The sequence below is a fragment of the Syngnathus scovelli genome, chromosome 12 (assembly GCF_024217435.2).
Source record: "Syngnathus scovelli strain Florida chromosome 12, RoL_Ssco_1.2, whole genome shotgun sequence".
Lineage (NCBI taxonomy): Eukaryota > Metazoa > Chordata > Actinopteri > Syngnathiformes > Syngnathidae > Syngnathus > Syngnathus scovelli.
The window spans coordinates 11,172,163-11,198,652 of NC_090858.1; the positions used below are offsets into that span (position 1 = coordinate 11,172,163).

At 45.9% G+C, this 26,490-nt stretch overlaps 1 protein-coding gene across 39 annotated transcripts in view; it reads right to left on the reverse strand.

Annotated features, from left to right (window-relative positions):
- The window catches only part of LOC125978903 (ankyrin-3), a 69,066-nt gene extending 46,232 nt beyond the window's left edge, over positions 1–22,834 (reverse strand). For 12 of the 39 annotated variants that reach the window (XM_049736781.2, XM_049736776.2, XM_049736773.2 and 9 more), the window contains exon 1: positions 6,119–6,758. In XM_049736781.2, coding sequence (XP_049592738.1) covers positions 6,119–6,241 — 123 coding nt within the window. In that variant the 5' untranslated portion in view covers positions 6,242–6,758. Of the gene's footprint in view, positions 1–6,118; positions 6,772–14,121; positions 14,868–22,254 lie in introns of those variants that run through there. The other 27 variants (XM_049736777.2, XM_049736768.2, XM_049736799.2 and 24 more) reach the window with 13 other exon arrangements.
- Positions 22,835–26,490: the final 3,656 nt, after the last annotated feature.

Here is a 26,490-nt window from a genome sequence, read left to right on the forward strand (position 1 = left end):
AATCAAAAAGGAGCATGAGAGTAAACCCCAACAAAGTGAATTTTTGTTTTGGACGTGGAAGATGAAGCTGATAGCTTGTGGCAGGCGGACGTGGCGCCCGTTCCAAACAGTCAATTCATATTGTGTGCGGCAGCACTTTTACTTTAAAATCTACAAGTGACATGATTGTGAGGCCACCTACCGCAGCGTGAGAACGCATTGGCTGACCCTTTCATGAAGGTCAAGGGAAACAAAATGGCCGACCAGACACGCTCAACCTTGACTGATGGCTACAGTCAATTATGGTCAATTACGCAAGTGCCTCTGCATTCTGTGCTGGGGTGTGCTTTCCCAAACGGCGGATTTAAGCTTTTGCTGTCTAGGGACAAGGTGCCAAAAAGTCAAAAGTAAGCCATGAGTGTCAACACAGCTGACACACAGTTGACAACATGCCCGTCAGCAACATACACACACTTACGCAAACACGCACTCTGTGACAGCCACCTCGTCAGCAGTGGCGCCACGATCAACTTGTCAAACTCTAATTGTTTTGTCACCTTCAAACGTCATTCTGACCGGTGACAAAAGCACAACTTTAAAACAACATGCTGGACATTTTGTGGAAATGATATTCATATTTGAAACGGGGAAGCTAATGTCCAAGCTACACATGCTACAGAAGTTAGCAATTAGGATTCCCTTTGCGATGACGCACCTGTTACTCCACCTGGAATTTGAAATATGAAACTTGTTGAGACTAGCTGTACCTGTAAAAGTATTTGTACTCGGTTACCAATTGGCTGAAATACAATTTAAAAAAAACAACGCATCCCGTATGACACAAGTGTCAAACTCAAGGCCCGGGGGCCAAATACGGCCCGCCACATCATTTTATGTGGCCCGCGAAGACAAATTGTGCATCAAATTCGTGTGTCATTACTAGAATTGCAAATTGTCTTCACTTTTAATAATATAATTTTTTTAAATATTTGACCAGTTTTTACTTGTCTGATTTGAAAATGAGTTATTTGTCAGTTTGTTTTGTAGCTTTTACTGTATATAATATGAGGTGCTCATACATTTATTTGGGTTGACAGTCATAATGGCCCTCCGAAAGAAGCTATGACTACAATACGGCCCGCGAAAAAAATTTGTTTGACACCCCTGCCATATGATGCTATCCTATCGACTCAAACATGGGCTCGCCCACCCTGAATTCACTTTCTAGCCTTGAGGGGTAAACATTAACATGTACAAGCAGAGCACATAGCATAGCACCGTTCAACGCCACCTAAGCCATCAGTTGAGTAACGACACCCATCAGTCAAGTAAAAAATATACTTTGGGTCATAGTAGATTTATTGAAGCGCTTTGTAAAGAATGCAAGCTTCTTGTAAACAGATCGCACAGCATTTCTTCAGTGCACTCGCAAAAAACGATTTGCTTAAAGGTTTGTTTTTATCCCTCGTGATCACATGTCTAGTGCAAAATAAAGAATACCAATCCCAGCTTGGAGCGCCAATCAACCTTTTCAGTTGACATCATTGCTTTTAGGGACGCGCAACTGGAAGACTGTAGTGGCCAGCAGATGACAAAGCTGATGATTTCACCAAACTTGGGGCTTATAAAAAAATGCCAAGGCCATGCAAATTAGTTTCTATGGGAAAAATAATTACTACATACAAAAATAAAGGGTCCATTCTCATGGTAAATGACCTTCTTAGGCTGCAATGGATTTTTTTGCCTTCTAGACAGAAGAACAAACGCAGCCTATGTGTTATGACAAAGCCTGTGTTATAAATGAGACTATTAGCTGGACCTTGTAGAAGGGCTTCCGTGCTTCACACTTAAAAAAAAAAAAAAAATTATACAAAAAGGGTCAAATGAGTTTTCCATTCATGTTGAGACTTGTTTAGGGAGCGTCTATGTTTGGAATTTCATTAGAGAGCAAAGTGCAGGGATATTTTCTTCCGCTCAACATGAATCTGGATTTCTTCATGATTTGCACCCCCAAGCAGGCGACAACATCATGGCCACGTGTGAGCGCTCACTGTGAAGAGGTGTTATTACCATTGATTTGTCCTAACGCAGCATATTTCCTCCGCTCCACAGTTTACTTGGGGGGGGGGTGAAGGCCCTTCACTAGGATCAGAGGTCAAAAGTAGATGAGTCCAGGCTGGATGATGGAACCAATACAAAGTTGGCAGTTGTCAACGTGAATGAATTTGCAAAATGGTTGCCATGTGGCTAGCTGGCTACATTCTTCTTATTATCTGCGCATGTGACATCAGAGTGGCAGGTGGTTAAGTGGGGGGGCCAGGACACGGCCTCGTGGTGGCGGGGGACCAAAAAGTAAAAAAAATGTAATTATCAAGGCCAGCAGTCATGATTCCCAGGGGGCGCGTGAGTGTGCGTAGAATGAGCATTATCTCGTTCCGAGTGTCACCAGCCAGTTATGCAAACACGGCGCAAATGCAAAACTGGAAAAATCGGCCTGCAGATTACTGAAAAATAAAATTAAATAATAAAGATAAATCAAATAATTAAAAGTAAACAATAATATGATCTAAATAGCTTTTTGGAATATGCGGGAAAAGACAGCTCCAGCTACAGAGGCTCATTTCCATTCAGTCCAGTGGTTGCGTAAAGGCCCGTTTGGCGGTACCAAATCAGGCCATCACATCGTCAGAGCAAGCGTGAAGACTAAGCGCTCACGCAGAGAGGAGGAGGACATGCAAGGAAAGGCGCTTCTCACCTTCAAGTGACCTTCAGGCTTGCCATCACTCTGTCTTTCTCTCTTCCACTCTTTTTATTTGAGCTTATCTACTCTCTTCTTCTCCAGTTATTCCCGGAGGAAAATTTAATATGGGCCCAGCATTCCCCTGACCCAAATAGCAGGAACCCCAGAAGACATGGATCAATAATTAGAACGTACAAGATGCCCCTCAGAAAACATGTAGGGAATAACAGGGACTAGCTTGACAACGGTAACGGCGCTACTTCCTTAGAATAGAAGTTCATCAAAACGACAGGAATTGGGATCAGCAGGTTTACCATCTCTCGCCACACTCGGCGACCGTCAAGCTGCCGGCGATGTGGATACAAGCGTTCTGTGACACGGGGAGGAGTTTCCACAGCCGACGCAATTAGCACCGAATTCATTAACCTCCATCTTTGATGTGTGAAAATGAAGAGGAGAAAGAGGAGGAGCGGATGAGATGCAACACTTGTGGCGCCTTTGTTTCGGCCACACTGGTAAGTGGATGAAAAAAGTGACAAAGCGACAAATTGGAGGCAAATGGATTCAACGGGCTCAATCTTGGCCCACCGCCTTGCCGGAAGTCTGTTTATTTTTCCCTCCGGGGACAAAAAAGAGGCTTCTTACTGACACTTGCCATCGGGATTGAGGGCTGACATCCAATTTAAACGTTTACATTCTCCGACGAGGAGCCAAGGTCTTGCAAATGTTGGCTTCAGACTGAAAGGCTTGATCCCAACAGCATGCATTACGTCTCCTCGTCTTGTTTCTTGGCCCTTGAAATAGCCGTTCACGTTTCCAGATTCTCCGTATACTTTAGCGCTCGGGCAAAAGAGAGGGGTGATCAAGCACAAACACACACACACACACACACACACATACAAAAAGCTGCTCAATATTTGGCATGTGCTGTCCAGGTCTCCATTAGCCCGCCAGCTGAGTGAGTGGTGCCTGATAAAAGCAGCAGACCTCATCCAAAACACGTCACGCAAGCTCATTTAAGAATCCATCGCTACATTTTGACTACAGATATCAATTCCTCCGCTCAAATCTAGCCTGCCACACTGGCCATTTTGTCAGTGAGAAGCACTTACTCATAGCAGGTTGATGCAAAGATGTTAGTCACGGCAGCTGCAGTATGATATAAGAGACTTTTGTCTTCTGCCGTTACCTGACCTGGACTTCATGTTGAGCTCAACCACCATTGTGAATATGTGCAAAAAACACTTTTCAGCTGTTATGAAGCATTTACTCCTTGTTGTAACTACATACTTCTTTAATGACACTCATTTCTCTCCAACTTTGGCAGCCTTCATTGAGGACGCAGAAAGAGTTGGAAGGCCACCAAACAAGAGGAGGAGGTAGCACACCCAGAAACCTTTCCCAACGACAACTGACAAATTCACTCCCTCGCTCGGGTGACTGATGACTTTGCAGTGTAGCAGCAGAACATTTGGAGCTAATAATAAGCCGAGTCAAGGTGAGATAAAGGACAAAAGTGCTTTGGATCATTTATTATTTATTTATTTATTCATTTATTTATTTATTTATTTTTCTAAGGTGAGACAATGGACAGTGCTTTGGAGTATTTATTTATTTATTTATTTATTTATTTATTTATTTATTTATTTATTTATTTATTTGGGGGCTGATGCAAATATATATATAAAGATATACAGTGTAATGACTAAAATGACTATTTGCATTCACATTAAGATGGACGGTTGTTGTGAATCCGCAAAGTGTACTTGTCTTTGGTTTATGTTTAGTTTGACCTCTCTGCTGGGATGAGCGACCCAAATGAGGACACACTTGACAAGTGTCTAAATAATCACATTATCCACATTACAACAACGAGCTGTACCATATTAAGATATCGCCGGTCATTTTTTGATACGAGTGGTGCCACTGTTGTGGCAAGGGACAATGATGAGGGCCCTGATGACTTGTTCCCTTGTTGTTGATGTTGAGGTCAAATAACATTGCCGGCAGCATAATTTAAAACCGAGGAACCCCGGTGGCACAGCAGAGTACAGTAAATGTCATCGTGAGCCAACATGAGCCTTCGGGGTCAGCGCACAAAAAAAAGATTCCATCCGACTCCACTGTCATTACACTACTGCAAACTACTTGATAACTGTCTGCTACTAGTACTCCTTGTGACATTGTCCTTATGACAAGTTCTGTTTCGGGTGTCCATATTGTGTACGATCGGACATGTAAGCTAGGCAGCCCACGTGCATCCTCTCCATCATATGAAAAGCGCGTTCATCAATAAATCAGCCGCTGTGCATTATGCATGGCATCACATACACGGAAAGAACCTGCAAAAACAAATCCACTCAGCATTCTCGCTCACAAAATCAAGCAGAGCCGGAGAGGATTTTTTCATTATTATCTCATTCAATTACTCCATCTGTGCTGATCTTTGTGTTTTTGTCTCTTCCGGTTATTGAACGGCCTTCTCGCCAGGATGTCACGTCTAAGCCTTAGGTATAGGACAAGCGTAGCAAGAGGAAAGCAATGCTTTAAAAAGGACAATCGATGAAATATTTGCTAGGTGCCTGATAAGTAGGTGCGTGAGTCTCTCCAGTCATGAAACTCAATTGACCAAACTATGTGCGCTTTGATCGACTTGGGCTTGAGCTAATTTCTTCCTCCGCCGTATCAAGGACGCGCACGGCAATTTGAAAGGTAATGAGAGGTCGGCTGTGTGCACACACTCAACGGCGCAAAAGGCGCATTCTAAATTACGCCGAGCTGTGTGCACCAGAAAAAAGGACCAAAACTAAGTCACTACATTACAGACTTGAAAATAAAGCCCCATCATTGGATTCCTCACCCAGGCAAAAAAATAAATAAATAGTCATACACGGCATCATAACCGTGACAAGCTCACAACTGAAACTGTCAGCAGCCCTAAATTTCGAACCCTAAAATCACCCCTGAATTGCACCTAAACTGATTATGAAGAACACAGACAAACATGAAGTTGAAAAATGTTTTTGACTGCTTACACAACATTTGCTACCTAATCAAAATTGTCCCATGACGCATTTTGAGAAAGTGTGGGAACCCCTTACTTTTTATGATCACATCGGAAGAGTCACACATTCAAAAGTGAAGTGCATGCCAGCGTACACACACGCACACATCGGTCCACTCAAGGTCAGCCGTGAATTGAGATGGCCCACGTGGCTCCACATTGTATGATTAGCAGAAACGTGCTGAGATGGAAACGTGTACGCTGAGGTGACCTCCAAGCGCCTGATATCAAGACTCCAACACACACACAGAGCAAAGCGAGAGTCACGCTCCAGTGATGCCGGCAGCGATGTCTGCCGCCGCCGAGCCGCCAGCCGGTACCGATACTGCCTTTACCTTTCTCTTCTGCTCCCGGGACGTGGCTCTCCTGCTCTTCCTCCGCTTCTCCTTCTCGTCCTCCAACGCATTCACATCCACTTCCCCCCGATTCTTCTTCAGCTGGGAGGCCGCGTGAGCCATGAAGCGGCCGAGGGCACTCGCAACACGCGCGCCTCACCTGAGATCCCGGAGAAGTTAGACAACGGTGGCTGCGGGGGACAAACCCCGGGATCCCAGAGGGAAAAATCGGGGTAGAAAAGGAAAGGGGGGGAAAGGGAAGAAAAATGCCCTCCTTTGAAAAGGACAACGGAGAAGCGTAGGTTCTCTTTTGGCTGTTTGCTGCCAAGATCCTGTTTGTCCTTCCTTAGGGCTGCTGTCCTGCTAAGGTGCGCTCACTCTCGTGCTCTTGACTTCAAAGTGAGGCAGAGGAGCCTCCTCCTCCTCCTCCTCCTCCTCTGGTGGCAGCGTGAGTCGAGAGGTGAGGACAAACCGGGTTGGAAGGAAGAGCGGCGCCAGCATCGCCAGCAGAGGTGGATGGAACGAGGGAGGCAGAGAGGGAGAGAGAGAATGGAGGGCGGGTGCGAGGGGAGTGGTTGCTGTGGCAACCACCTTCGGTTTCACTCCATCCTCCTAAATGCTCCCTCACAGCTCCACCATACACACGGGTCTCGGAAACCATGTCGATGTGAGAGAGAATGAATGAAAACTGCAGCTGGCACACACACACACACACGCGCGCGCACACACACGCACGTGCACGCACACGCACATTTTCATGTTTTGTGCGCACAATGTTTAGGAACGTCACAAATGGGAAAGAGAATTACATATTATTTATTTAAACACCAAAAAGTCCAACCAAGACATGTAACTTCGCCAAAAGAGTCTCCTAGCTTAACGATTCACAAGTTAACAACGGATTAACAGAAATGACGAGAAAGAGAGAAAGAAAGGAAAGGTGTCCTATTTAAAATTACCGACCGCCATGCTCACGTCAAAGCCAACAGCTTGGCAAAGCGTACGGAAGCCATCTTTGCGTTCGTGCGAGACCACGCGGCATAATCGGGAGCCTGGCCGGGTCCTGCCGCCATCGTGAGGCTGCCTCACCATGTGCCTGTCAATTTCATTTGCAGCTCACGTGTCTTTAACCTGGAGATGGAGGGTTAGGGACCATATGGGGCAATTGATGAGGGGGGGCGGGGGTGACAAGCCTCCAGGGACACATAGCCAGTGGAGACCCGTATAATTCCGCTTTCTCTCCCCTCCCTTGTTTTCTTTCTCTTCAAATGCAGCCACCAGCATTGGAAAGCGGTGATGTCATTGGAGGGGGGATGCTGACTCGCAGCCCCCAACGTGCATCGGGGGGGGGGGCACATTATGCCAAATGATCATGCCGTTGCTAGGCGACCACCAATGGGGCGGTTGCGAAAAGGACAAGAGAGATGGATAAGGAGAGGTGAGAAAAAGGATTGGGATGGGGAGTGAGAGGAGGTGGGGGGGGGTGCTGGGTACATGTGCACACGAATGGCGGTCGTACCAGAAATCCTCCAGAATTGCTCACGGGGTGGTGACGTTTCAAAAGATGCCAGTTGTGAAGGCTTTCATTGAGAAAAGTCCATTCAGAGCACAACTGCTGGCAGGTGGAGACGAAAAGAACTGCCAAGGTGGACGTCACTTCACGGCAAAACATTTACTCCCAGACAGAAAAAAAAAAATCTCAGCTCCAGAGTTGGCAGGTGGCCGCAAAAGAGTTGGAACATTTCCACCCGCCGTTTCCAGGCGTGTTGCCAGGTAGACATAAGGTCACCCACTTATGGTCCCAGATGCCAAAATATTACAGCCACGGGACACAAAATGACAAATGGACTGGCACAAAAATTCTCCAAAATATGTCCTCGCTAACCCAAACGGGGTTACGATTGTTGTGTTTACAGTCAGAACTGCTCATTCGCTCACTTGAATGTTTACGGGCAGCACGAAATAAAAAATAGCATTCATGCATTTACACGTCCTCAAAAGGAATTCAAACTCAGAACCTCTCAACTGCGAGCCAGCATTTGAGCCATTACTGAGCCTCATCGAACAATCATCGAAAAATCAGCCAGTAAATGTATTTATTTTTCAATATTTCTGCCAGAATCGGGGTACACTTCACGGTCCTGTTTCTTTTTAAAGCCAGTGAGCTCCCTTCCTTTTTTTTACTCATGAAATCCCCCAGAGTGCAACAATCTCATTGACCTTTTGACCTTTACAGCCACAACAGCGCATCCTAGTTGGGGGAGCTGGGGGGGGGGGCAGCTTGCAGGGAGACAGCGTGTGCATGTGTGTGTGAGTGTGTGTGTGTGTGTGTGCGTGCGCGCGCGTGTGTGTTTGGGGGTTTGAGCTCGACAGGTCACGCTGAGGGCGCACAGTAAGTAATTACACTAATAGCGTGAATAGTTCAGGTTGGCTTGATGATGGTTTTGAAGCATCATTAGTTCCCCAAAGCGCATATATATTTAAGGCTATAATGATTCTTCATATTTTGTGATATTTGGGCTGGATAGCTTCACAAAATGACGAAGGGATCAACATGATGGAAAGAGTTGAGGTGATTTTAGCATTAGCATAAAATACTTTGGGTGCAATATTTTTGTAGCAATGAAATAGAAAATATCGCGTAAGTCATATTTTTAAGAATGCACGTGAGTGATTTAAAATAAAAAAAAAAGAAGCGAGGCAAATGTTCACCATCCTCATGATGGTGAGTGCACTTGCTACTTTCTGTACTGTGCTGCCCTCTAGCGTTGATCCATAGAATGCTGCAAACGTGCTTTCGATGCAAACAAAACAGATGCGCAGATTTTAAAACATCGTCCCATGTATATCTCTTCATTGGACCTTAGTTTTGACTAAGCTTCACCAGGCAGAAAAGCTCATTTCAACAATATGTGACTATTCCCTGTTGATGACTGGAGCTCAGACTGGGCGAGCAAAAGCCTCCAGCAAAATGAAAACAACCACATTTAGATGGATTTCCTTGTATGAAAAATGCATCTGAATATGAAAGAAAACGATTTTAGTATCAATTTTGTGCATTTCTTACTCATGCATACACAAGATAGCCTCGGCCCACTCTTTACATGCACCCTTGCCCATATGATGCCTTCACCTGCATCACTCAATTCCATCACTTCATTTTTTCTTTCTTTCCCTCCGGACAGACAAAAAGTACGAGACGTAACCCAGTTGTCTCCCACCAACCTAGCAAAATGTGTGTCACCAGGAAAAACAAGAGCAAAGTGTCCTTGCGCACTTTGCCCACAGGGGGGCAGCCAGACATTTTTGGAGGAGGAGAAGAAAGAGGGGGGGGGGGGAGTACTGTGATGAAGCTCTGAATGACTTGCTGTCGGGGTGTGCGTTTGTTTTTCTGGGGGAAAACGTCTGCTTAGTTGTTTTTGAAAAGAAAAGCCCAGAACGCAAAGCACAGCGAAGACAGCAAGCACGCCTAAGCTGGAGGTGAAGACAGAAGGTTACGTCAGGTTAGCTAGATGGAGGGAGGGGAGCTGACATTTACACTGCCCGTTCAGTGTCATTTGCTTTTCTTTAAATAGCATCCTCACCAAAAGTAACGATTTTCTTTCCCTATTTATGTTTTTTCTGTAGACTCTCTCCTAAGCTATTCTACTCACCAGTAGGTGGCAAGCAGGGCTCCACTTAAAAATAACTACAATGTTCAAAACCCCCAAAAAATGCGAACACCACTTTTGCGTCACGAGCTATTTCATCATAAAATGGCCAAATAGAAAAACAACACTCGCTTTTCCTTGCAACGCCTTCAAGCTATGGCGAAGGCGTCAACGCAACCAGGACAAAACAGCTTAATGAAGAATTTTATCAGGGCGGGTCGGGAGGCCAGAGTGGGTTTCCTCCCACAGGAAAAAAAAAAATGAAGACGAACCAACAATTTCACGCTCTGTTGCCGAGCGCAAAAACGAGGAGGCCCCTCGCTCCCACAGTTCGCCTGTAATCACAAACTACCCCTAACGTGCTGCAATAATTCATCGCCGCAAAGGGCAGCTGAAAAGTAGCCACTGATAAAAATGTCCTCATCATTTCTTCTTCAACTCAAAATAAAAAGCACAGAAAACATTTCCCTGCTTTTCTATTCAAAGCATCCATCATAGCACAAGTCCAATCACATTAGGACTTTCCCAGAAATGTGGGGCCGACAAAATGATGGACGAGCCGCGGCGGCGGGGAAGGAAGATCAATTCGGGCATTAATAAAACATCATTTGCCGATTCTGACCATTTACAGGAGGCTTGAGTGCTTTTTAATTGCAAATCGTGAACAGTGCACAGCTTCCATGGATGAGAATTAAGAACGCTGTAACGAGACTTCAGGTTGAGTGAAAAGAAGGGAACGTGGGCGAGTTCGCTGCTAATTCCGACTGGAAAGAAACCTTCCGCTGCTCCGGTGGGCGACTTGCCGAGTTATTCCGGGAACACTTTTTCAATTATTGTTTACAAAATACAGGCTCCTCGTATAGTATGTCATCATTTTGTACATACCCCCCACCAAAAAAATCAACTCACCAAAATGTTAGTATTGAGGTATTATATGTTCTGCAAAAAACATATTAGGCCTACTCAGATGTAGTGTCGCGCAGGATAAATGCAACCAAGACTGCCATCTAATGGCGATTGGTGTTATTACAACTTCAAACCACAATCACGCTCTGCATATTCAAAGTGCGGCACCCACTAACTCGCATATCTGAATATGATTTTTTTTTCCCCAATATTTTGGGGACACAATGACATTGATAATCCTAACTGTGTGCCAAGACCAGCAGAAATAATAGTAAGACCATTTCGTGTTGTAAGAAAAGACAAAATGAGTGTCGTTCTATTTTATTTTTAATCTTTCTATTTTTTTTAAACCTGGCTGTACTCCGTGGGAGCTCTGCGAGTTGGAGTCGCATCAAAGACGGTGAGCGCGGAGCTTTCTCCCCATGAGAAGCAGCGGACGCCACCGGCACCATATGCGTGTACCCGTCAGTGGGTCGGCATGCCATATGCCGGAATGCGCTGGCCGCATGCTTCCTCTCCGCCAGTCATCTCCATGTCTGCGGGGAGGTCCACGGGTGTTGGGGTGCAGCCGTGGCAAGCGGGGTTACAATTGGCAGGAATTGTCATTACGAGGTCGTTTGTTTTTGAGGTTCGTTTTTTGTTTGAATTTGTTTTCAGAGCCAACGCGAGCTTGTGCTGCAGGGAGCGCACCAACGCTGAAAATGTGACGGCAGCGTGAGAGTGGCTGTGAGCCGGCGGAACATCCTCTGCCGGTGTCGTGTTTCCCCCCCAGCGTGATGGATGGCGGAGACGTGCCAAGAATGGTCGCGCCTGAGGAGACCTCGCGCTGGGCCGCCGTCGGCGTACACACGCTGCACTTCTGCATCGATTCCAGAGCAAAGGTCGGGCTCCATCTCAGCATTTGGAGTTTGTAGTACATTATTCCGAACGCGCGGATACATTTACAGCAAACTATAATTCTTGGCCATCAATGGAAAGTATTCATTAACAGACGGCGCTATTCCTGACTGTAAAAAGATGAAGGTGGTGCCAACACACTTAAGGCCTTTTGGCTTGTGCGCTGCTCTTGATTTCACATGCGATGCTCAACCAGCATGTACAATTTGTTGCGACAAGTTGGAACATGCAAGTTGGGAGTAATACTTTGAAAATGATTTCTCAAAAGAAAATATTTTGTTTATTTACAGTCACTTGTTGCTAGGCAGGTTTCATGGCCTTGTTTTTTTTTTGGGGGGGGGGGCAAAGAACTGTATTGCCCCACTCAACAGAAAAAGGACAGCAGCAGGAACAGTCCAAATTTAATCCTCTTACTCGCAAGTTCCTGGGATAAAGCAACAATGGCCTATAATGCAAATATCACGGCTGACTATTCTAATTAATATCCGCTGCTACTAAATGCCAACATCAGTCAGCTCAAAGCATCAAATTGTCCAAAATGTCAAGGTGAGATGAAGGCTCAGGAATGAATGGAAAGTAATGGGCAATTGATTCATTGATTAAGAGGAGAGTGTGATTAAATGGCAGCTAAGCGCCTGATGTGCTAATGAATGAGCGCCTAAAGGTTACAAATGGGCTCTTAATTGGATGCAAATGAGATGATTGGGTGGTCGACTGCGCAGGTGCTCAGCAACCAGCTTCATAATAATAATCATTGCAATAACATTCATAATAGCTTGGATGTACATAGCAACCTTCAAGGGACCAACAGTGGAGGTTTGAAAAGTATTCATGGAAAATTAAAATGTTGAGAATGTTATAAGCTGTTAGCGGCGTAGCTAGCAATGGCCAGCAGCTGATGGCCAACACGAAGTTAGAGTTTATATTATACAATAGGCAACTCGTAAAGATGCAAATTTTCTAGCATAACAAAATTGTGTGATAGCTTGCAGCAACAAAGTTCTTTAACCTCTGTTAACAAACGTGACTAAAGTAAAGATTGAAGTCAGTCATTTTCTCTTCATATATATTGATTATCTTGTAAAAACCACTAATATTAATGCCGTACTGAGTAGCTGAGAGATGAGCTGGGTCCTTCTTATATTATCCCCAGGCTGATCAAAAAAACATTAGAACAACATTTTGTGTGTGTGTGTGTGTGTGTGTGTGTTTTTTTACAAGTGTGCCAAGGCACCCGTGTACTGTACAATTGAGACGGCAGTCACTCAACATGCATGACACACAACAACAAGAACTAAAATGTGGCTTGAAGCACTTATTGTACTGGAAGTAGAACACTCCCCTTCCGACCAGAAAGTCATTTGACAGCTCCGCGGTTCATGCCACCATCCGCTAGAACGGAAATCAACTCCGATAAGGCCGCGTCTCACACTGAAACAATCACGCGCTCCGTCACTCAACGCAATAACACCAAGCAACAGAAGCAAAGCGGAGACCTATCAAAGCCCGTAAGCCACAAAAACCGGGAGATCCTGCCATGTTTGATAAGCAAACGCCGTCCGCTTTCTCCCCTCCCACTCATTTTGGCCAAGCGGCGTCTCCCAGCCACCGCCCATTCGTTGCTGCTCCGCCTTGACAGCTGGGGCCTCCGGTCTCGTATCAGTGTATATCTGCAGATATGTCACTCCGCTTGACGGTGCGACTGATTGGATGGAGTCAGGGAGCGTTGCGGCTGAGGCCGCAGGTGTGCGTTGCTTACTCCCCGCCGCTGTCCAAGCTAGAAACTTCTCGTTAGGGTGGCACAATGGCTCATTATAACGACTGGTCGTGAGATGACACGTGCAAACTTATATGAGAAGACGTGTATGAAAGCCCCTCAGAATCACATTTGTCAAATTATTGCCTTGGATGTTGGGGTGGTCACAACCAGATAGCGCCGCCCCTGCCGGTGTCCCACTCCCCAGTTTCTGGCACCGGCGGGCACATTTGGCCACCCATGCGTGACTCTATCGACAACGGTGGTGCACGTCTCCCTCTCCAAAGTGTGTCCTCACCTTCCCGTCCCCAGAGCTCAACCTGTCATGGCCACTCAGGCAGAGGCTCAATTGAAAAGGGGACGAGGTCGAGGGGTTAAAAGCAAGCTTCCTTGGGGCCTCGGGGGTTGTTCATAATTTATATCAGGTTTCAGACTTGAAATTAGCACAAGACCAATGACCCATTTTAATACAGAAATGAATTTCTGTTGATAGTGGCTTGTAAGGAGGAAAATAACGGTTGCCATGGCAACGATACCACTTTTTTCGCTTTGAGTTCAGGATAAGCTGCCAATGGGAGAGAGAAGGCAACAAAACATAAAGGCACTTTAAGACATTTCTCGAATACACATAAACAATCAAAAGACTCGAGGAGCAGACACGACCCTAATTTTGATTTACAAGCTGAACTTGCTGCTAAACAAAACACACAACTGACCGACTAACTCCAACTCTTGGCCTCCCGAGAGAAGACAATCCAATCCTGTTATATCAGAGGTCTACTTGCGAATCTCACCTTTTCAACTCTTTGCATCTTCACTTCATCACGGCCATCTGTGACCACTCCAAAGGAGCGAGAGTGCATCAAAGACAAGTCAAAGGCAGCTGACCATGACAATGCCGGCACGCCAACATGTCGCGCGAAGCCGCGGACGGCAACGGCGGTTGCGGCCACTTAATCAGACAAGTGCTAATCTGGTTAGCAGATCAACAAATTAGCCTCTCAAGAGCTGAAAAGGAGGACACAACCTCACAGACAACAGAGCGGGCCCATCACCATTATGCGCCACTGTGAAAACGGTTTGAATTCGGATTAAAACAACAATCCGGTTTACATAGCCTGTTAAAGTGTGACTATTTTGCTGGGGCTTTTAAATGGTTTCCTAAAGTCTGTTTGCCCCAAATACAAATCCACCAGCGGAATTTCAGAACTCTTTGTGAGCCACAAAATGGACAGACGAGCTCATACAAAAACAACTCAACGGGATTTCTTTCCACTTCTGTAAACAGTTATCAGTGTGGTTTATTATGGCGCCGACATCTGGCATGGCACCTTGACATTGCAGTCAGAAATTTTGGGAGGGTAAAACAATTACAGGACGTGCAAAAACGACTCCGCAGTAGTATTTTTTTCCGGCGGAGCGCCGTGACATTTTTTTAATGGCGCCTGACTCAATAAAAGTAGTGAAACAAAAGAGACATCCTCGCCGCCTTCCCGCTACAAAGTGCACGTCTGCGTTCACGTCTGCTCCTTCTTTTAGTTGAAAATACCCCCCTGCCCATCAACCCACCCCTCCCTCCTTTGGGTTTTCACAGCCAGGCAAGGGAGCGAAGCTGGTGCAGCAGCAGGAGTCACAAAAGGAGGTCAGACAGCGGATGGATATCATTTTTTCATTATTATTCACTGGCACATTCAAAAGTGAGAAAGGAAGGGGCGGTCGCCACGTCAGGTCCATATTTGCTCAGCGGCCTTGGCTTTACTCAAAAGCTAAATTATGAAGACAGAAATGTACTTGCGAGAAATGGGGCAGCTGGAGGTGTGCCCCAAGTAAGCTCGGTCCAACTGCACTCATTGTGATGAATGAATTGCGTTGGAAAATATTTATGGCGAGTGTGACTGAATGAGTGCGTGACATAAAATGTGTAGGCCCAAACAGAATTATTAAATATAAAAATATGAATTCTGCAAAATGGCGGGAAAGTGAACACGAAGCTCAGAAATAAAGGTCCCGTAAGTAATACAGTTGGCCAGATTTGCGTTGCTCTTTTTTTTTGCCATTGAAAGCGCTTGTCGACCTCGCTTCCGATAATCTCGTTTCCGACTGAGGTATGCGATGGCGTCTTTGCGAACGTTCTACCGGCGCAGATTAGCAGCCGCAGTTCGACGGCTGCAATTAGCTGCTCTTGACGATGGAATAAGAAGATGAACGAGGATTATCCGTGCTCTCCGATCTTATTCCCTCCCAAATCCCTCATTTCACACTTGTCCAGATTAAAGATGGCGACACGGTGGATGTTTAATTTCTCATTGACTGTTAATTCCAGCGGCGGCTCGCCAGTCACGTCGGTTGGAGCAGCCGGCGCGTGCACTCGCACGGTTTGCCGCGCGAGATTACACGGCCACCCGGCGGCTCGGGGTCAATACTAATTCTGTTTTTATGCGCTTGTGACTGTGACCATGTTGGCTAAACAGACAATTAGCTGCCACTTCCACTTAGGAGACGGCCACGTCTGCCAAATGCTTCTTGACCGGCGGAAGAGCCTCTCGCGGTGCTTTTACGAGGACGCTGACGAGAACTTTTGCATGTTGACACAGTTTGAATCATCAAATGTTCATGATGAATGGGGGGAGGCGGGGGGCTTTGAAATGCGGTTCAGCTATCACCATCTAAGCCACAGATCTTGTTTCTTGTGTCAGCAAGAACTCGAGAGGGCTGAGGATTAGTCCTGCAAGACTTGTTGACATTATTTCTCCTCTGAGTCCAGCATGCTGTTAATTACGGGCTCACGCACATCTCTCATCAAAGAACTGCAAGAGAGCGAACGAGAGATAGCAAGAAATCAGAGCGGCGAAGCAGAAGCGTTCCGTCGCTCTGCGTCTCGGTCATGATGAGGACGGCAATGTCGTCGTTTCATGACGCCTCGGAAGGAAATGGTTTCTCCCCCGGCGAGCACCCACACGACTCCGTCGTTAGCTGTCGACATTTTCCCTCATCTTCGATTATGTAACATTTTCCTGCACTTTTAATGTTTCACATACATGCTGCATGCTTTATAGCATCAATTAGTCATCACTCGGCTTCTCTGCTGATTTTTTTCTTCTATAATGCCACCCTGAATTCAGAGTCAACCAAGTTGCGAATTTTCAAAGGTCCGAAGGATCGAAAAATGTTTCAAAAAAGTGACGTGTGCTTGCTTCAAGCTTTTTATTGCCACTACCAGATTAAGTTTACATATGGAAGTTTTCTAGCTTAATGCTAACGCATCATACAAAACACCATAGACGGGCTTGTAAAATTAGCATTGATATAGCGAAACCACAAAGGTTTGAAGACAAACAGAGCACCAAACCATATAACAATACTCAGACAAGTGCTAATCTGGTTCTTAGAGAAAAAAAGAAAATTCAACAAAGGTGCAGGTCATTTCAAAAAATGTCCTGCTTAAGTTTGGAATTTTGCCGTTGGACAAGGCCAATGGGAAAACATCCTCAACTGGGGAATTACGACTTGGCAAGTTCTCGGCCATCTGGGGCTCGTCGCAACTGAGGCGACATTCAGCATGAGATCTCAGCAGTGATTTATTCACGAGTCCAGTCATGGAAGACTCCATCCCCTTCCTGGACACCTCAGCTCTGCATTCACTCATCTTTCCATCCTACGAACCCAATTCTTTCATCTCTTCCTGCCCTTGCCCTTCCTCCTAATCATCCTTTTTCCTTATTTAAAGGCAGCTCTGTGAAAGGCTCGAAGGCACTCGCACCACTTCTGCGACCTGCCATTTCTACACACACACACACACACACACACACACACACACACACACACACACACACACACACGCACACACACACACGCACACACACACACACGCACACACACACACACACACACACACACGTACACGTACACACACACACGCACACACACACACACGCACACACACACACACACACACACACACACATCCAGAGGCTATCTCATTAGCCGGCTCACACCCTCACAGCTGGAGGTTGTCACATTACGCGACTGTTAGTGCATTAGCTAACCGCACGCAAGCACGCAGGGTATTTCACAGAATCAACACACCGATGAACAAGTGTATTTACCAATCTTACTCCACTCAAACAACTTTATAAACTATATTGCACGCTATTTAGTAGTAGTATTTAGAAGTGTGTGTGGATTAGATTAACATAATTCATCACTATCCGATGGCGGCCTGCAACTTTTAAATTTTTTGGCTCATTACGTCAGCTGTTTGCTCAGAGACCATCATAAATGAAGGCGTCCGGTCGAATGGCGATAACAACTTTAGATTCGTGTCGCCGGGCGACTCCGAGCCCGAGGAAAAGCTGGGCCCGCTCGTTAAAGTCAATGGCTTGGAGAAGGGATGGATGGATGTGACAGAGAAAAGCGAGCGGGCGGCGTCGGGTGACGGACGGCCCGACACCTGCAGACAAAGCAGCTGCTGGCAAATTCAAAGCATGAGGCCAGAAAGAAAGGTGGGGGTGAGCATTTGGGTTATTGGAAAGCTTCACTAAGGTTGATCGCAGCACGCGGGACATTTTGCTCGCAAGGTTATGTAACATTGTGAAGCGCTGAGGAGCTTCTGTTAGCTTTCACTGGCACACCTTCTCATCTTCATCCTTCTCATTCCCTGTGTGCACCATCACAGAAATTTGAAGTCAGGTGAGTTTACCAGCAAAGAAATAAATTTTTCTAAAAGGGCCGCCACAAATCGAGCGGCGACAGTCACAACGGGGTCGACAGACAAAACGTCGGCCATAAAACGCTTTCGTTTGGCACAGAATAAAAAGCTTTTGTTGTCCCACTTGCTGGCGTTGAGTAGTTGCCATGGCAACGCTGAGCCAGAGGAAGCCCAAAGAGGATCCCGAATTCTTGAGATTTTTTTTAACAAATCCAACAGTGCAACTCTCGTTCTTCTTTCTTCCTTCCCCTTTGAAATGGGTGGGTGGGGGGGTAGTGTAATCAGAGTGGGAAGCGGAAGAGGCTGCCATAATGAGGCAAGAGCAGATGCTTGCACAGAAAATAACCACGCGAGTGCATCCAGGAAAATACCTGAAAATGTTCCTCACATTGCAGCTATAGTACAAGATACTGAACCATTTGGAACAATTATGTAATCGGGAGCACCCCCCCCCCCCCCCCCCCTCCCCCCCCCCCCACAAAAATCCATTTAATATGTGAGTATTTGTTTTTTTCCCATATTTGTTACTATATCCAAGCAATAAATTAAACTGTATGAAAATTAACAATATCACAATTGTTCTCCATGATTGTTGTGATTTGATTGCATTAGAACATTGAAATAAATACTGCCTACATAACATTTACAGACAAAAGTAAAATGAAGCAGTTCTGTTAAGGCATTTCTGTTGAGCACGTAGCAAGAGCCCATGACTTTGATGTCAACAAAAGCCATCAAAACCTTTTTAGATGAAGTGGAAAGGAGAACGGATGAAAAAGGGAGCACTTGGAAACAAAGTCGCTCACCGGCCGAAGCCTGATGGGCTTTCGCCAACAACATCTCACATGCGGCGAGAGAAAGCCATTTCAAATGTGCTGAGCTCTCTGTGTTATCGATTTATTCTTGCAAAGTGAACATAAAAAAAAGTGCACGTGCTGATGGCAGTGCGGGCCAAGCGGCAAGATGGGACGAGTGGAGGAGAGTGGCAAGCCCTCGTTTTGACCTTTGCTTTGATTAGCTGCACACTCTTCACCCCTGAGTTGGGCTCTCAAGGCTTACCTCGAACTGCTTTCGTCAAAATCACCAGCACGCTCAACAAAGGCTTCCATTTTGGTGCCTTTAAAGCTACAATGTCCACTCATTTAGACCTTAAGACATAAAATCATGGCCGAGTGGCTACAAAAGGTATTTTTGGATTTTCACCTGTTGCCGGTGAGGACTCACTATAGGGAAGCGGCCATTTTAGACACAAACACCCTCCCATCCAGAGTGTCCAAATGAAAATTGCCAACACCACGCCCTCTTTCCACTTCGCAGCCCCCTCCCCACTCTCCTCTCCATCACACCTATTCTCCACATTCTCACTTATGTTCCTCAGAGAATGATGGAGCTTGAGCAGGCCAACCCCCGCCTTGTCTCCCATGCAGGCCAGGACCCAAAAGGCAAAGGCAGGAAGAGCCCACCTACACATGCATGCGCTCATTTAGATGAGGGGGAAGCCCACACGTGCATGCGCTCGCTCACACCTCCGCTCGATCGACACCTGATGGAGCACATTTATGTAAGAAATCTCACGGATGTTCTTTTTGGCATCATCCGTGCTCAATTTTCAGCTTGCGTAACCTCTACAGGACGGAGCGACGACGTCAAGCTAACGGGCACGCGCGTTTGCCGGACTTGATATCGCCATAAAGTCTCTTGCAATTGCCGATAAAGCACAATCAGGCCCACTCAAGGATGTGATCTAAGTCCATTAAGGCTAATGTGAACATCAAAAAGACGTGCGAGCACACACACATACACACACAAACAAACGCACACACACACACGCACGCACGTAGTCGGAGGAACATCTTCTAGCAGCACGTTGGCATGGCGGCCGTCTGGGGTGCACGTCATGTGTTATCCCGCTTTGAAAGCTTCTTTCCAGCAGTCGTGTGCATCTCAGGGGGCAAGATGGCCCAAAGCATTTCGTTAGGCACAAGAAAAGACCAGGGACGAAAGCGAGATGTTTGTCACATCCCCCAAAAGACAACACTCAAGCTGGAAGAAAATATCAAACAATATAAGCAAGGGGTGCCACTCAATTCACGGGCGTTTTTCGTTTTTAAACGGAACCGTTTGATTTGGCTCAAGTCCGTGTGATTCTGATTCAACAAGATGCTCGGTTGGAGAGCTTTGGAGTTTCTTGTTGAAAGTAGGAAATCTTCTATGGCAGCGAATTGACCGACAGACAGACAGACAGACAGACAGACAGACAGACAGACAGACAGACAGACAGACAGACAGACAGACAGACAGACAGACAGACAGACAGACAGACAGACAGACAGACAGACAGACAGACAGACAGACGGAAAAATGTAACATTTCCCTCTCCTGGCCAACAAGTTCAAGCAGCCAAGTCTCCCCTTCCTCATCTTCTTCTTCTCGCGCTCTCTCTTTTTCTTTAATTCCACTCCCTCCTCCTCTCGTTCACCCTCGACATCTTTCGCTCCAAAGAGAGCCGAGTTGCCATGGTTACAATCATGAACACATCTGGCGTAGTCGTGATGCGAAATACGCGCATGCGCACGCGGTGCCCCGACGACAACAAACCGACAAACGGAAGCAAAGCGGGACAAAAAAAGAAAAGAAAAGACATCATCAATATGCATGATTTTCGGAGCTGTTGGGTGCTCGGTGGCGGTAGAGCGGAGCCTGCGTGAGCGAGATAAGAGAACGGCGGCCGGCTGAGGAAGAAGATAGTCTGTGGGCAACTTTGATGATCCTGTTGGTTCAGTTCAACCAACCTGCACTGCAACTTCCGATGGAAGATGAAGCCCGTGCAGCAAAACGCTTAAAATAGCGGCCTCAGAGATTTAATGTTTAATTTTGCATAGCCTCAACTCTGGTAGAAAAAAAGAACAGCAGCAGGAGAACGTCCACTTTTCATTGGACTGGAATTAGGGCTGAATTTTTTGGGACAATATATACATTTGGGTGCAATATGATTCGAGTATGGCTCAATTCGGTGGAATTACGATTTGATTCGATATGGCGTGGTTCAGTTTTCATGGCTCAATTACAGCTTTGGTCCATAATGGCCGGAGTACCTGATCATTGTTTCTCTAAAGTAAATGCAAATGTTTTTTTTACAAATATAATCAGTCTGCTCTCATGGAGGCTGACAGAGATTGGACAGTATAAATAGTTGACAAGGTGAAATTTGAAGGATTTGGACAATTTTGAATCAAAAATTTATATAAACAATTAATTGATTATAAAAATAATCAATTCATCATTGTCAATTAATTTAGTAATTAATTAGTTGTTGATTAATCGTCACACCGCCCACATAAATTGACCAATCATTATAAATAGATTTTTTAAAAGCCTACAGACCAAGTGAAACGAGGCAGTTTTTGGAAAATTGCAGCCTTTATGAGAGAACGGCATTCATCATCCTGATGTCGATTTGAATCGGATTTTTTTTTTTGTTCAGGCCTCATTTGTTTTGATGGAATTTGAACCCACCGGCGTTGACATTCAGAGACGGCTGTTTTTTTTTTTTTTTTTTTTTTTGCACCACATGAGGTTTTGACACATACAGAGTGCCCGTAAATTTAATTGGAAGCCAAAGCAAGGAGTGCGCCGCTTGTGAGCAACACACCCAACAACCTTGTTAAAATGTATGGCGGCAATCTTGCGCGTTCTGCTCTTCGCCTCCTGTCCAATAAATCCAACATCTCAAGGGCCAACCCCAAATAAAGCCTTAAGCCTCTTCCCTTCTCGTCCTGCCAGACGCGAATAAAGAGAAAAGAGATAAGCGCAGCTTTTTAGGTTTGTTTAAACTGAAAGAATACACCACTGGGTTTGTGTTCACTAAAGAACAAAAAAAGGTGATGATGCGTACGCACGCAGGTCGACATTCCAAGTCATAAGTCAAAACATGTTTGCGCGGCTTCCTCTTAAACGCCTCGAGAACACGTCGGTAGCCAAACAACAGCAAATTACAGAAGTAGAGTTGGATAGGACAACAGATCACTCTGACTACCAGCCCCCCCGCCCCCCCTCTACTTTGCATAGCTGCGCTCCTGCAGCCAATCACCCGGGGCGAGAAGACAACCAGCCCGACTAGTAGCGATTTAGGGATGAACGCAGGTGACTGCTCGTGAGACATCACCTGTCAGATGTTTCCAAATCTCCCATTCATCTATTGAAAGCAAAACAAACTCACCTTTTTGCCTTTCTTTTTGCGATGAGCCGCTTTCCCTCCTCCTGTTCCTGAGGCCGTCTTCTCCTTTGCCTCCTCACTCATGCTGAGAGTCACTTCTTCTTTCTTTTTGTTGTTGCGCCTCGTTTAATCCAGCGTGCGGGAACCCGTCGTCAGCGGAGTGCCTCCATGGCCACAGTGATTGAGAGGAGAGGAGATGATGCTCTCCTCCTCTTTCACCATTGAGATCCACTCCCACTCGGCTGCCTTGGCAATTAGCGGCGCGCGTTCGCAAGGGTGGGGTAGGCACCCACGGCAAGAGCGAGCGAACGAGTTGTGATGAAGGAAGGGTGTCCACCTGAGGCTACCTGAGAGTCCTCAAAAAGAAAGAGAGTGGAGAAAGTGGCAGTGAAGGAAAACCAAATACAACAAAAAGAGATCCAGTCCCTCCTGCCTTTTTACCATGCGCGTCTCTCGCAGGCGTGACATCAAGTAAGGCTTTCCACATCTCTGACAGGGGAGTGTGTGTACTGTTCAAGGTGGGGAGGGGAGGGGTGGAGGGCTGGCGGGGGTCCTTCCAGAAAAGGAACTCCTCTCTACTCCTTGCCAGCACGCGGGATCATCTTACTGGAAAGAGAGAGAGAGAGATGTGGATGAAGATGTTTGAGACACAGGCGGGGGTGTCATAGAGTCAAGGGGGAGGAGGGGAGGTGGGCTGGAGACCACGCCTTGCCAGCACGTCCCACTAACGAGCCAATTCGGTGGCTAACGAGACAGACAGGGAATGGGAACAACGGAGAGGGAGCGAAAAGGGGAAAAGGCTGCGGGAGCAATGTGATAATGGAGAGACGGGGGGCCGGGGTCGGGGGGGGGGGGGGGGGGGGGGGGTGTTGAGGGTGTCAAAGTGAAAGAAGGCAGCTGAAAAAAACCCTGAATGACCAAACCCTGAAAACCGATTAATCATCCAATTAGTTTAGAATTGTTTCAAAGAATGGACTTCTGTGACATCATCGCCTTCCACAAGAGGCAGGAACCATTTGGAGCGACGTGCAATCAACACTCAACAACCTTGAGAGCGTTCAAGCTGAGTCAAAGGCTAACTGGCCAGATGTGGCGTCACACGTCACATCAACGCTGTCATCTTACTCCATCCCCCCCCCCCCAGCCTAGAGTTCATGGGCGCGTTCACGATGGTGTGCTTGCTTTAGCACCGTGCCAGAAGTTATTGATCGGGGACCTGGTGGCCGCTCCATCAGCACGCTCTTTATTATGGAACACACACACGAGTGGGAAAACATTGCTAACCTTTATGTACATTCAAAGCAGTATGCGGTCATTTTAATGATGGTCATTATTATAAAATGACCATCAACAAGCAATTGTTCTTTTCTTCATTGAAGAACTTTTGTGAGCCTGCATTTGCATTTTATTTGACTTTTAAACACAAATGGCACCCAGTGGCCTTTTTTCTAGTGTTGATGAATGAAATCATTTTTGTTGGCGCAAAAAGACATTTGCATTCACTTTGCTGGCGCACAATCAAACAAGTACAGATTACAATTAGTATTTAGTCATAACAAGCCACAATTGACTCGCATTCTCTTAAGTAGTCATGTGCGAGTTTATGTTTGTTATTTTGTGTTTATTGGACAGTTTATTAAGCGCAATAAAAGAGTTGGAGTCCGAGAACTGTAATAGATCACACGGGCGTCTGTTTCTAATATTCACACCCGTTGGAGGAGTGAAATATAATTACGATCTTATTTCAGCGGTGTCCTTGCAGCCAGGACCAGACAAAGTCACAAGATGAGACGATGATGTTGGCCATTACTGTGGCTTTGATCACGCCAAACGCAGACTTGTAGCGTCATTCGTGGAAAGCTAATTTTGCACTGGTGCCTTTCTCAACATTCACCACGAAAAGAGAACGAGGAGGACGACTGATGAGTACTCGCTGGCCTTGAAGACGAGAAGGTTAAACGACAAAATCAGTTTTATTGCCTTTTATTTGATCGCAAAAATGTTAACAAAGGCTAAGCTAGCTAAAGCTACCGCAATGGTTGAATTAGATACTTGTCGGATTAATTGGCAAACGATTCATTGTGACAATTTGGCAAAATTCAATTTTCAAAAATTGTCTAATAAAAAAAACTAATTGTTTAATGAATGGACAGGCCTTCTAGAGAGCCAATAGTTTATGTAAACAAGCAATTTAAAAAAAACAATTTTCCATTATACGGTATGTCCACTTGACAGAACACATAGCTGAGATGAAATTACATTTCTGTTCCAAATTCACATTACAACCTAGAATGCTGAAATAAATTGTTGATACATCTTAAATCAAGGCCTTGTACAAGGTATTCAATCACTCTGAGCCCAAGAGATACTGTTTTTTTTTTGGTTTTTTTTTCTGCCGCTATTCTAGAAAGTAAACACAAGTCCATTTAGTGCATCATGGGGAAGGAAGCTGTAAAGAAGCAGGCTGTGACAGAAGCCACCAGCAGCCTCCGAGTGTCTTCTCACATCCATCACTGAGTGGATCGAAACCCGCCAATCGATGGCGGCTGCCGAGCGCTGAGTGGGCCCGACACAAAGCTCAGCAAGTGTTGGGTGGCGTCCCTCCCCTGCCCCCTCCCCTTCTGGGTTGCTCCTCTCAATCATCACATAGATGATAAACACCCCTGCACACCTTCCAATCAATCAAACTCAACCAAACAACGAACAAAACAACAGCTATACAGCTTTGATGCAAGTATTGATCCATGTCTGTATCGGGAATCGATACTGAGGGAAGTTATTATTACCACAATGAGATTTTGGATTAGCAATCAGAAGTCATGTGTAGAAACAATGCAAAATCGTGCCAACAAAATCTATGGAACAAATATAACACTGATAAGTGTTCATGTTGCTTTTACGCATTAGCCAGCAGGGAGGTGTTGCCAAGACAGCGGTTAAGATCCAAAGTGCCCTCCAGGAAAGCACCTAAACGTTTCCAAAGTAGCGCGGGCTGCGTAAGCGCTCATATAGTAAGTCATCCCGACGTTTGAAGTCAAATGTCACGCAGCGGGACGTGTCTGTGCATGCAGGCAGGGCGTGCAAACACAATTCTCTTTTAACCCAGAAAGTACTGAGTCAACGGATTCATGCGTTTCAACTTGAAATGATAATTAAAATTTTGATGTTGATGCACGTGGCTTGGTTTGAGCGCCGAGTGTCCTTCAAGGTGCTCCAATTGAGCGCCACTTTTGTGCTGCAACCGGGTCAAGAGCAGACAGGCACTACCGTACTGATAAAGCGCTACAGGGACGAAGGGGCTCCATTTTTACCTCGGCCCGAATAATCCAGGGACCCATTTGCATTATCAACACATATACAAGTACGCAGCACCAGGAGAGCGATAATGAGGGTTTTACTGAGAACCGCTGCTGATTCAGGAGGAGGGGGGGCGGGCACTTTAAAGCTCCCTCACCTTGAATGTATAAGTGTAAATATGTATAATGACTTTAATTTGCCCAAATTGCTACTTTACAGTGGAGGGACAACTCCCCAAACAAAGTAATGACAGTGATAAAGCGCACGCTGGTATTTGGAGTCAAGAAGCTTCAGTATGTGCAGAATAAAAAGTCTGAGTCCAACCAGACTTGCTTCAAAATGACACCATCAAGTGTAAAAATGATCATTTCATTTCAATGTCCAAAATGGTGACGCTAAAAAGAGTGTGGAAGTGATAGACGATCAGACACACAAAAAAAATCATACACAACACAAACAACCGGCCCATCCTGTTTGTGTTATGTCTCAAAGCATGAGGCCAACAAGATTCGAACCCTGTACCTCAGAACTGTCAAACATGCTAGACCACCATGCTGCCCAATCGCGACGTGAGAAAAGCTGCTGCTGCAAATGAGCTTGAGCACATAAAAAGTGTTCAACATGCAAGGGGCAGGGCTTGCCAGAAGCTGCAACTGTCCATGAATGACAAAGACAGCATTGCATATTATTATCGTTGGATTCCTCTCACAATCTAACGATCTCTGAACAAAAATAAGCGTCGCCACGGACAACCGAATGACCACTCTCTCCCTCTCTCCTTACGTAGCGTGCAGACACACATGCACACATGCGGATGACACGCCGGAGCGTTTTTCTCCCAGCAACATCATCACTTGCTTTCCCACCCTTGTCTCCATGGAGACGAGCATCCAGAGCTGGCAGGTTCCTGACTGTTGTGAATCAGCACAGACAAAAAAGGAG